Source organism: Schistocerca americana, chromosome 5, assembly GCF_021461395.2.
Source record: "Schistocerca americana isolate TAMUIC-IGC-003095 chromosome 5, iqSchAmer2.1, whole genome shotgun sequence".
Classification (NCBI taxonomy): domain Eukaryota; kingdom Metazoa; phylum Arthropoda; class Insecta; order Orthoptera; family Acrididae; genus Schistocerca; species Schistocerca americana.
Genome location: NC_060123.1, coordinates 472,298,035 through 472,310,820, shown reverse-complemented (window position 1 = coordinate 472,310,820; position 12,786 = coordinate 472,298,035). Strand labels below are relative to the sequence as shown.

The 12,786-nt window shown below is 47.3% G+C and overlaps 1 protein-coding gene across 1 annotated transcript in view; it reads left to right on the top strand.

Annotated features, from left to right (window-relative positions):
* The window catches only part of LOC124615382 (neuroguidin-A), a 69,065-nt gene that overhangs the window by 42,315 nt on the left and 13,964 nt on the right, over positions 1 to 12,786 (top strand). Inside the window, exon 7 of the mRNA XM_047143205.1 lies at positions 2,536 to 2,735. Coding sequence (XP_046999161.1) covers positions 2,536 to 2,735 — 200 coding nt within the window. The remainder of the gene's footprint in view (positions 1 to 2,535; positions 2,736 to 12,786) is intronic.

Below are 12,786 nucleotides of genomic sequence, written 5' to 3'. Positions count from 1 at the left end.
GTATACCATTGGACTTTAGAGAAACATCTGAAGGATGACTGGGAGCAATGTCAATTATAAGGATAGCTTTCAGTGGAAGCTGTTTTTCTTTAGCTCTTTTCTCACTGCTGGTACAAACGTTTCAGGGAACCACGGAGAGAATATTTGTCTGTCCATGCACGCTTTCTTCTTAGCACAACACTGCACTGGTAGGAAAATAACGTGGATGTTGGGATTTTCCAATCACCATAAGTGGTAGTTTATGACTCTCATTTGCATTACAACATGCTATTAATGTTACAAGCTGTTTCTGTTGCTTGTAACCATGAGCTTCCTTCTTGTTTTTGGCAGCTAATGTTTTTGAAGGAAGCATCTTGTGAAAGAGTCCTGTTTCATCAGCATTATGCAAGGCATCAGCAGTTAAATCTTCTTCCTCTGTTATCTTCCGTATCTTGCTTACAAACTCATCAGCATTTTTATCGTTAGCTGAGTGATTTTCCCCAGTGACTGTCAGCTGCCAAATGCCGTGTCATTTTTTCCAATTTGGCAGCCAACCTTCGCTCACTGCAAACAATTTACTACCACCAAGTTGTTTGTTAAATGCAGCTGCTTTTTCTTTACAACCAGGCCACTGACTGGAATTTCTTTATTGCTTTGTTGTATGAACCATCTATAAACAGCTATGTCCAGTTCTTCATTCTCACTCTTTCGCATAACCTTCTGTTTTCCCAAATCACTATCCATTTGTATTGAGTACTGTTGAATAACATCTTCTTTCTTTTTGATGTCATAAATAGTTGCCCGTCCAACATTGAACTCAGGAGCAATGGGTTTCTGTGAAGAACCTTGATTTAACTCATCTAGAATTTTGAGTTTCTGCTTGAGGCCTAGCATAAAGTGTTTGCTTTTAAAAGACATGATTCTGAACTGTAAAGAAAGCTAGTTTCAAATACAGTATATAAAGCATTGTTTAACTAAACGTTGTTGCGCACGGTAACTCATTGTGCACGTGTTTTCGGATGTGCACCAGATTACTGAGGGCCGGATTAGCGAGAGTCTAGTGTGTGTTCTCTCGCAACTGCCAGTTTGTTGACCTGGTACTGTGGGTTTTTCGCTTGTACAGCACTTCAAGCTCCATTAACTTCATCTTATACTTGCTATGTTCAACTTCATCCAGTGGAACATTTCTTTGTATCCATAGCAAAATACCTGCTTTCATCCACTGCATTGTTGTAGCTTATTCCATCACAACAGAGTGATATGGCACTTGTCCATTATTATTATCAATTTTGGAGGAATATTTTGCAGCATAACATTATTTTCACAGGTAGTGTCTTCCTTAACATCCACTTTTATTGCGAATCTAGCATGTACAGATGTGGTGCACTGTTTTTTATTAATGCAACACCAACACAAAACAGTTGTTCACAATACCTGGCAATGCAGAACACTTCAGCTCCAGAAAATACCACTCTACACCGAGAGATGATGGAACATAGATGCAACTACTGCATGACACCACATGTTAATGTTTATCAATGGCATGTTAACAGGGGCACTTTACCAACAGAAGTGCTGGTGGCATTGTAGGGAAAGCCAACTCACCATTGCTGTTACCTGCACGATGGCATGACATCCCCTCTGCTGACCCAAACATCAAATGTCACACCTAGTTTTAAATGCACTGTATGCTTTAAGGAGCTTCTTAACAAAAGGAATTGATTTCTGGAGAACAACTGTTTGCATTTGTTAATGCAACCTAGACGTCTTGTGAATATAATTTCCTTTTCTGCAGGTAAAAATATTTGGAATTTGGAAGATAAGTACATGAACAAAACATTAGATTTTGTGCAGATTTTCTCAGTGATATAGATTGCCCTATGCAATAAATTATTAAGGTGAAAAGCTAAGATTGTTTGTCATCATGGAAATGCTCCAGGAATTGAAATGGGAATTCCTGGAGGAAAGATGATTATCTTTTGGCGGAACACTATTGAGAAAGTTTAGTGAATTGGCGTATGCAGAATGATTCTACTGCCACCAGTTTACATCATGCGTATGAACAGCATTTGGAATTTGGAAAATAAGTACATGAACAAAACATTAGATTTTGTGCAGATTTTCTCAGTGATATAGATTGCCCTATGCAATAAATTATTAAGGTGAAAAGCTAAGATTGTTTGTCATCATGGAAATGCTCCAGGAATTGAAATGGGAATTCCTGGAGGAAAGATGATTATCTTTTGGCGGAACACTATTGAGAAAGTTTAGTGAATTGGCGTATGCAGAATGATTCTACTGCCACCAGTTTACATCATGCGTATGAACAGCAAAGACAAGATAGAGAAATTAGGGCTTGTACAAAGGCATATAGATAGTCATTGTTGCCTCACTCCATTTGTGACCAGATCAGAAAAGGGAATCACTAGTAGGGGCACAAGATACCTTCAACCATGTACCATATGGTGGCTTACAGAGCATGTATGTAGATGTAGATTTAGTCTGTTTTCGAAGTAATGTTCTAAATACATGCTCTTTTTTCCTTTTTTGTTGTAGGTATGAAGAAAAATATTTTACTCGTTTGCCTGTTACGAAACAAGAGCGCCATAGACGACGCAAAATCCTCACCCTTGGAAGCTTGGGGGATGAACTGACACGATTTGGAGACATTGGTGCCCTCGAGGGCGGAGAGGGGAGTTCCGGAGTTCCAGGACCTTCGAAGAAACGAAAAATTGGTAAAGCTAAAGGCAAGAAAAGTAAGTAGATTGCAGAGCATCCTATTACTTTATTACAAAAAACCTGAAAACCTATTGTTGTTGTTGTTGTTGTTGTTAGGCATCTGACAAGTAATTGTGTGAGTAGTAATACTGGGAAATGGTGCATTTGTGTAAAATGACAAGGGAACCATTATTCGGTGTACTATGTCTCCTTAATTGGACAATATGTTAATTGTTCATTAACTTCTCTATAACCACTATTGTTTTATGTGAAAAAATATGGAAAAACAATATAATGAAAAGAATAGCTGCTACTCACCATAAAACTGAGATGCTGAGTCTCAGAAAGGCACAACAAAAAGACTGTTGGAAAGTTAGCTTTTGGCCAACAAGGCCTTTGTCAAAAATTGACAACATACACACATGCACACACTCAAGCAAATACAACTCCCACACACATGACCACAGTGTCTGGCTGGTGGAGCCAGGCCATTTATTTTTGACAAAGGCCTTGTTGGTCAAAAGCTAACTTGCCTGGCAGTCTTTTTGTTGCACCTTTCTGTGACTCAGCATCTCCGCTTTACGATGAGTAGCTACTATCCTTTTCATTATATCGTTACATTACATCATGGATTTTCCATTGTCTAAAATATGGAAGAAATACATTATCTGGTTTCCCCCCATACTTCAGTTACCTCTCAATACCAGCTTTTCTGAATTCTATAGATGGGAATTGAGATGCCTCTTGTGGCCTATACTTCAAAACCTTGTGTAATGCCTCCACACAATGTATTATTAGTGAAAAAAATTCACGCACTGAGCAATAGCAGACAAGATGTGTATGAAAGTGTAAAATTGCTATCTCTCAGAACCAGAGGCTCCTCTTGATACAAAAAAGGAAAATAGTAAAGGAAAATACTTGTAAAGATTTCGATATAGTGAAAGTCATTTGGGGGTAATGGATCTGTACCTGTCCCACACAGGATGAAAGAGTAAACAGGATTGTACTGTGATACCAGTAGTTTATTTTTGGTGACTCTCCTCTTATAATGGTTTTTGGTGAATATCTTAACCATTATCTAAATCTCAGTTTCCCCCTGCGGGTTCGGGGGTTAGAATAGGCCCGCGGTATTCCTGCCTGTCGTAAGAGGCGACTAAAAGGAGTCTCAAACGTTTCGGCCTTATGTGATGGTCCCCTGTCGGGTTTGACCTCCATATCTCAAAATTTTTCCGCAGAGCGAGCCGATTGGGGAAGGGCGCCTTACTTGGTGCATTGTGTCCGTGTTGTGTTGAGAACTTTCGCCATCTTATTCGTCGTTGCATTGCAGTCTTGCCCACTCTCCATCGCTTGGGCATGGATGCGCTCCTGCGTGCACTTTCTGCCAAGCACTGTGCAGGGCCATTTTCTGCACTGACGACGCCCATGGACCACATGTCACCTAACATCCAGCACGGTAGCCAGTCCGTTGTGGTGGGGCCGCCATGTACCCTCTTGGTTGTAGCCCCCTGACAACACAGGGATCGCTCTACTGATGCCTGCGCCGTTAACTCCCCACGTATGCCAAGGAGTAGATGCCCATCTCCTTGGGGCATCAGGACTCCCGGCAATGGCCGTCCTGCCAGGTGGCTATTGCTGCGGCTGGGTGGCGCCTGTGGGGAGGGCCCTTGGTCGGAGTAGGTGGCATCAGGGCGGATGACCCGCAATGAAGCGTGGTACATCATCTATCGCTGGTGGGCCTCCACCAGCAGTCTCTAAGCGATCGAGGTCTAACCTCAACGGGAAGAAATTTGATCAGAGATCGTTTCCCTCCCTAGCTACTCCATGGGAGGAACGTCTTGCTAAAGAAGGCAGTGGAGAATATTCACCCCGGTACCTCGTGTGCACGCGGGTTGATGGAGAATCGTTCATGTCGACCAAGCCCCAGTTTTTTGTGGAGCATTTAGAGGACAAGTTCGGGGAGGTGGAGGGCTTGTCCAAGATGCGCTCTGGTTCTGTGCTCATCAAAACGGCATCCTCTGCCCAGTCACGGAGGTTGCTCAATTGTGACAAGTTGGGGGATGTTTTTGTTAGCATCACGCCGCATAAGAGTCTCAACATGGTCCAGGGTATTATATTCCACAGGGATCTTCTTCTGCAGTCCGACGATGAATTACGCGCCAACCTCGAACGACGAGGTGTTCACTTTGTCCGGCGCGTCCATCGGGGTCCGAGGGATAATCAGGTCGCCACCGGTGCCTTCATCTTGGCCTTTGAGGGTGATGTCTTACCCGAAAAGGTTAAGGTGATGGTTTACCGTTGTGATGTGAAACCATATATCCCTCCTCCGATGCGGTGTTTTAAATGCTGGAAGTTCGGGCACATGTCATCTCGCTGTACTTCCAGCATCACGTGTCGGGATTGCGGACGTCCTTTGCATCCTGATACTCCATGTGCTCCGCCTCCCATCTGTGTTAACTGTGGAGAGCACCATTCCCCCTGCTCACCGGACTGTCGGATCTTCCAGAAGGAAAGGAAGATAATGGAATATAAGACCCTGGACCGCCTGACCTACACCGAGGCAAGGCGGAAATATGAGCGGCTACATCCAGTGCCCATGACGTCTACCTATGCCGCTGCTGCAACACGAGTTCGCTCTCAGCTCTGCCAGAATTCACCGGCCCCCTTGGTTGCGGGGGGCACTTCACTCCCTGTTGCTCCTGCTCCATCTCCTTCAGGAGCGACACCACCCCAACCACCGGGGACATCTGTTCCCCCTTCACAGCCGGAGAAGCGTGAGCCTTCTTCGGCTCCTCTCGCTCGGAAGGGGTCCCTTGGGGCCCTCCCATCCCAGGCTTTGCCCAGTGCCAAAGCGGACGCCCGCAAGTTTGTCAAACAACCACCGGTCGCTGGTCGTAGGGCGTCACGGTCGTCTTCAGTCCCTGAGACTGACCCAGTGAGGCCCTCCCAGCCAGACCCACCTAAGGCACAGCGCGCAAAGCAGTCGAAGAAAAAGGCTCCCAAGCATCCTGAAATTGCGGTGGCACCTGTCCCTCCGCAACCTTCTCCCTCTGCGTCCGAAGATGAGGTGGAGATTCTGGCGTCCGCTGAGGACCTGGATCTCGCCAGTCCCTCGGACGCAATAGATGGCTGTTGTCCAGGTGGTGACTCAGTAGCAGCAGGGGCCCCGGAGGCGTAATCTGCCTCCCCAGTCCCTTCACGCCTTTCCCATCCATGGCTAATACCATCCTCCAGTGGAACTGCAGCGGTTTCTTCCACCATCTCGCTGAGCTCCGCCAACTTATCAGCCTTCATCCTTTCCTTTGCATTGCTCTGCAGGAAACTTGGTTTCCAGCAATGCGTACCCCCGCCCTCCGTGGCTATCCGGGTTATTTTAAGAACCGGGCAGCTTATGAAAGGGTGTCTGGTGGCGTCTGCATATATGTCCTTAACTCTCTTCACAGCGAGTTTATACCTCTACAAACAGCTTTAGAGGCTGTCGCTGTTCGGGTGTGGACGCCACAGGCTATTACCGTCTGCAGTATTTACCTTCCACCTGATGATGCTGTCGCACAGCATGTCCTGGCTGCTCTGATACCCCAACTGCCGCCACCTTTTTTGCTGCTGGGCGATTTCAATGCCCACAACCCTCTATGGGGTGGGACTGTCTCCGATGAACGCGGTCGGGCCGTGGAGCATGTGTTGGCTCAGCTCAACCTTAGCCTCTTGAACACCGGTGCTCCCACGCATTTCAGTGTGGCCCATGGCTCGTTCTCGGCCATCGATCTCTCTATTTGCAGCCCTGGACTTGTCCCATCCCTCCACTGGAGGGTGCATCCTGACCTGTGTGGTAGTGACCATTTTCCCATCCATTTGTCACTGCCCCAGTGTCATTCTTCTGGGCGCCTGCCCCGCTGGGCTCTCCACAGGGCTGACTGGCCGGCTTTTACTTCCGCTGCAACCATTGAGTCTCCCCCACAGGGTGACATTGACGAGGTGGTCCGTGTTTTAACCACGTCCATCATTTCAGCGGCCGAGGTTGCCATCCCCCGTTCTTCTGGGCTCCCTCGGCGGAAGGCTGTCCCCTGGTGGTCGCCGGAGATTGCTGAGGCTATTCGCGACCGTAGGCGGGCTCTCCAGCGTCATAGGCGGCACCCGTCTCTGGAGACCCTCATTGCCTTTAAGAGGCTCCGTGCCTTCGCCCGTTGTCTTATTGCACGGCGTAAGCAGGAGTGCTGGGAGACGTACGTCTCATCCCTGGGCTCCCGTGTCTCCTCCTCGCTCGTGTGGTCCCGGATCCGGCGGATTTATGGATCCCAGACCCCTACGGGTGTCCCTGGGATCTCCCTGGCCGGCGCTGTCTGCACGGACGCTGCCGCCATTGCTGAACACCTTGCTGCGCACTTTGCTGAGAGCTCTGCGGCTGCAACTTATCCCTCCGCCTTTCGCTCTCTCAAGGAGCGGGCCGAGCAGACGCCATTATCGTTCCACACGCGTCGTTCTGAAACATACAATGCTCCTTTCAGCGAGAGGGAATTCCTCGCTGCCCTCGCCGATTGCCCTGATACAGCACCAGGCCCAGACTGCATCCACGCGCAGATGCTGAAGCATCTCTCCAGGGACTGCCAGAGACACATTCTCGGGATATTTAATCGCATTTGGAGCGAAGGTGTGTTCCCGTTGCAATGGCGAGAGGGTGTTATTGTCCCCATCTTGAAGCCCGGTGCGGACCCACTGGCGGTGGACAGCTATCGTCCCATTACCCTCACCAACGTTTTGTGCAAATTGCTCGCACGTATGGTGGGGCGGCGTTTGTGTTGGGTCCTTGAGTCACGCGGTCTCCTCGCTCCATCCCAGGGTGGCTTCCGTCGGGGCCGGTCTGCAGTGGACAATTTGGTGCGGCTGGAATCTGCTGTCCGTACGGCCTTTGCTCGACGTCAGCACCTCGTTGCTGTATTTTTCGATCTGCGGAAGGCGTATGACACCACATGGAGGCATCACATCCTCGCCACGTTGCATGAGTGGGGTCTTCGTGGTCATCTCCCGGCTTTTCTTCAAAGCTTTTTATTGCGCCGCTCTTTCCGGGTGTAAGTCGGTGCCACCTCTAGTTCCTCTTATATACAGGAAAATGGGGTCCCGCAGGGCTCGGTGTTGAGCGTCTCCTTATTTCTAGTGGCCATTAATGGTCTGGCTGCAGCAGTGGGGTCGTCGGTGTCTCCTTCTTTGTATGCCGACGACTTCTGCATCTCATTTAGCTCCACGACTACGGGAGTCGCCGAACGCAGGCTGCAAGTCGCCGTTCGCAAGGCAGCATCATGGGCTCTGACTCATGGTTTTCAGTTCTCTGCACCCAAGACTCGAGTTACGCACTTCTGCAGGCGTCGGACGGTCCACCCTCATCCTGCACTTTACCTCGACGGCCACCTGCTTGAAGTGGTGGACACTTGCCGCTTCTTGGGACTCGTGTTTGATGCCCGGCTCACATGGGTTCCTCATGTTACTCAGCTGAAGCAAAAATGCTGGCGGCACCTCAACGCCCTCCGCTGCCTTAGCCACACGTCTTGGGGTGCAGATCGCTGCACGCTGCTGCGATTGTACAGAGCCCTTGTGCAGTCCCGGCTTAATTATGGGAGCCCGGCCTATGGGTCTGCGTCACCCTCAGTGTTGAAGTTGTTAGACCCCATACACCACTGTGGGGTTCGGCTTGCCACTGTCGCTTTTCACACTAGCCCCGTGGATAGTCTACTGGTGGAGGCCGGGGTTCCCCCGCTGCGGATTCGCCGCCATCGTCTGCTCGCCGACTATGCTGTCCACGTGCATTGCTCGCCAGGCCATCCCAATCGTCGCCTGCTTTTCCCTGCCGTGGTCCTCCATCTGCCCGAACGGCGACCTAGGTCTGGGCTTTCCGTAGCTGTCCGCGTCCGGTCCCTGCTGTCGGAACTGGGGTCATTCCCTCTTCTGCCTCCCTTCCGGGTCCGTGCACCTACGCCTCCCTGGTGTTTACCCCGGCCGTCCGTCCGTCTGGACTTGACGCAGGGACCCAAGGACTCGGTTGCGCCTGTGGCCCTCCGTCGCCGTTTTCTTGCGCTCCTCGCCTCATTTCCAGGCTGTGAGCCTGTCTACACTGATGGTTCCCTGGTTGATGGTCGCACTGCCTATGCCTTTGCTCATGCTGCCCATGTTGAGCAACGCTCCTTGCCGGCTGGCTGCAGTATTTTTACTGCAGAGCTGGTGGCCATCTTACGCGCTCTTGAGCATATGCGTTTCTGCTCAGGTAGGTCCATCGTCATCTGCAGTGACTCCCTGAGCAGCCTTCAGGCCATCGACCGCTGCTATCCCTCTTCTCCTCTGGTGTCCTCTATTCATGAGTCTGTTTCCGCCATTGCCCGTTCTGGTCGTTCGGTGGTCTTGGTTTGGACGCCAGGTCATGTTGGCATCCCGGGGAACGAACGTGTTGACAGGCTGGCCAAAGGGGCGATCGACGCCCCAGCTTTGGAGATCGGCCTCACAGCTCGCGATCAGCAGCTGGTGTTGCGCCGTAAGGTGCTTGGGGTGTGGTCTGCTGAGTGGCAAGGCATGACGGCGCCTAATAAACTGCGGGCTGTCAAGGAGACGACCGATGTGTGGCGCTCCTCCCTGCGGTCTTCTCGCAGGGACTCTGTTATCCTGTGTCGGCTGCGCATCGGCCATACATACCTGACGCACGGCCATCTTTTGCGTCAGGAGGATCCCCCCCTGTGTAGGTGTGGGTCCCGGCTGACGGTCGCCCACATCTTGTTAGAGTGTCCCCGACTGCGCCCCCTCCGGCAGTCTTTTAATCTTCCGGGCACTTTGCCTTTGGTTTTATGTGACAATGCCTCCATGGCTGACAGTGTTTTACATTTTATCCGTGCTAGTCCTTTTTATGGATCCATTTACGGGGGTCCTGCACCTTTCCATTTCTGTGTCTTTTGTCCTCGCGTCTCTCCATATTTGTTGCTGTTTTGGTGTGTCGTCGGATGGTTGACTCTTTCCCTTTTTTGTTGTCATGGTCAGTCAACCAGTCTCCGGCCATCTTCTTTTCTTCTCTTTCTTTCTGTCTGGTGTTCGTCTGTACTCTTCTTTTCTGTAGTGTTTGTTGCCTAATTTGTGTTCTTTAGCACCTGGGGGGGAGTCTCCTTCCCCTTGGGGTTTTATCTACTCTGCGGCTTTGTCTCGCTTGTTTTTGGAATGGGGGACTGATGACCTTAGCTGTTTAGTCCCCCTTAAACATCCCAACAACCACCACCACCAAATCTCAGTTCCACAGAACTCTCAGTCGTTTGCAAAGGCTGTACCTTTAGTTCCAGCTGGTGTATTCGAAGATCGATCCGCACCTCTCCTGACCCATACAGTGGAAACACTTTTCTGCCGTATCCTCCCCTACTCCCACCCTGCCACACCTTGGTAACCTAAATTGGCCCCCCTCCCCTCATGACACCCCACTCCCCCTTACACAACCACACCAGGGCTATTGTAATTTAACCCGACTTATATTTATGAAAATTTAATGAACATACAAAATTTTACATAGTTAGCCTTATGTCCTTACACAAATTACAAGGAGCCATCATTTTTATTGAAGGCAACTATTTACTGTTGTAAGAATTTATTTTATTAATATTGTGTCTTAATTTCTCTTACAGTGTAAGAAACACAGTTAAATAACTTTTGCACTTCCAGAAAATTTTTTTGTAGAATTGTAATGACTGTAAAGTACAGTTTGTTCCTGTTTGGGAGTAAGCAGAAATTCACAGATCTTAACTGGTTCTCAGCTCTCCTAAATCATTTCTTAATTTTGGCCAAACAAGATTCTCTCAATGAATGCTGTGCTTCCAGGGCAAGAAATGAGGCTTTTCACCAAAGTAATAAATCTTGTTGGCAGTTTTCTTTTTTTGTTTTTTGTATCAAAATCAATCGGCAATCCTAAAAGACATAACACTTGCAATACACTCAGGATGCATATCTGTGAGCCAGTTTTTTGCAGTTTCTTCTTTTTCAGCTGTTAACCTTCTCCTTCAGAATGTTGGATCTAACATATTGGCATGATATCGAAAGGATTATTGTGTGTGTTCCTTTCGTTTTCTTATTACATTCTTATAGTGTTCCATGTCAGGACTTTCTTAAAAATTGATCCATAGTTAGACAGATAATGCAATATTTGGATGGTGTGCTCGAAAAAGGTCCATGACTGCAAACCTGTGAGAGTTGTTGCAGAAGATGAGTGGCAACTTTATAAATTATAATATTATCCAAGATTTCAGTTATGTTAGCAGAGACTTCTCCACAGTTTCACAAGTGCTCGAACAAAGGATTGCAATAACTGTGATAGCCTCTGGCTGCCAACACAATAAAATTTAATTTACCAGATTTTGCCTTTTCAGTTTGTCAGTTTTTTCCAGTAGGGAAGTAGTTGTAAGAATGGGTTAGTGTTTTGAATAAATTAATCACAAGAATTTGAATTGAACTTTTTAATTGTCAATATGATAAAATTGCAAAAACTAATAAAACCCATAAAAATCCAATTTAACCCAGTACAGTTTTTTAAAAAACAGGGTTTTTCTCAACCCACCTGCACTTCATCCTTTCAGTTTACAACCACACTTTCTTCTCTGCAGCATTTCTGTCTTATTTTATCTTCCCCTTCCAGTTGAAATATGCTCACTATTTTTATATACTCGAATTTAGCATATTTCGTGACAGTACTCGCTTTTCCGTGAAATGTTTACAAGATGATATTTGTCTCTTTGTGTTGGCTTCAGTCATCTATTGAAGGTATGATTCCACAATGCTGTTTCGTCGGCTGCAGAAATGATCTGGTTCAATGCGTTTGCCTCATTTTTGGTGCTTCAAATGCCATTTCTTCGAATGTGGTTCCTTCTTGATGTTTACATAAAAAAGGTAGTAACAGAATTAATTTTTCCTGTTAACTAGCAAATTAATATAACGGTGACCTGCACATTGTTCCAGTGTCACACACACCGAGAGTTCACTGCCGATTGACTACGGTCAAAGATGACTCCAGCGTCAAAGACATTTCACACAACACACCAGCTTCCACTTGTAACCAGTCTGTTTGATATTGTTCGTCACATCTACTAACATTAATCAATATGCTGTCACTCTCAAACATATAAGCAAATTAGCATAAAATAAGGCAAATTACAATTCACAAAAAAAAAAATATTCTAACAAAAATATAAGCTGGCCGCGGTGGTCTCTCGGTTCTAGGCGCGCAGTCCGGAACCGCGCGACTGCTACGGTCGCAGGTTCGAATCCTGCCTCGGGCATGGATGTGTGTGATGTCCTTAGGTTAGCTAGGTTTAAGTAGTTCTAAGTTCTAGGGGACTGATGACCACAGCTGTTAAGTCCCATAGTGCTCAGAGCCATTTGAACCATTTGAACAAAAATATAAGAAAACATTTACAACTTCCCTCATTAGATGTGGTATCGACAAATCCAGTAGAAAATTACACATCTCCCAGATCCATTACACCCTCCTCACAGGAACCTGTGCTTACATCAAGGTAACCTCACCAGTGCCACATTCTTATTCCATTCTATTGCTGCTCCTCCCTGTTAGCCCTGTTACCCTTTCTCCATCCATCTGGCCCCCTCCTCACCTCCTTTCTCTTCTCACTAACTCGACTCTGTGCAAGATGTTAAGCCATTAGAGCTGCAGTGCTGGGACTGTGTTGTCAGGTGGAACAGTGAAGCCTTATATGACACCCACAAATTTATGTATGTTTTATTAGTTGTCTCTGAAGAAAGACATTGTCAAAATGCTCAGTAATGTTGTCAGTTTTGTTTGTGTGAGCATCAATCGTTAAACATCTTCATTGTGGTGTGAGTGATTACGTTTACCTCTTCCAGTATTTCTACTTAATACTAACCAGTCTCTTTTTCTCCAACTCATTCCTAACTCTTGCTAGGAATCATCTCTATTCCTAAAAGCTAGCACTTTTAGTCCTTTGTTGGTATTTCACTCTTCTGCTACTGCTACATGGTAGGTAGATTTTTGTCTAACCACAGTATAGTTATTTGTGGCTCATTCATCACCTGCATAGATACTGCACAGTATGTGATGTATATCTC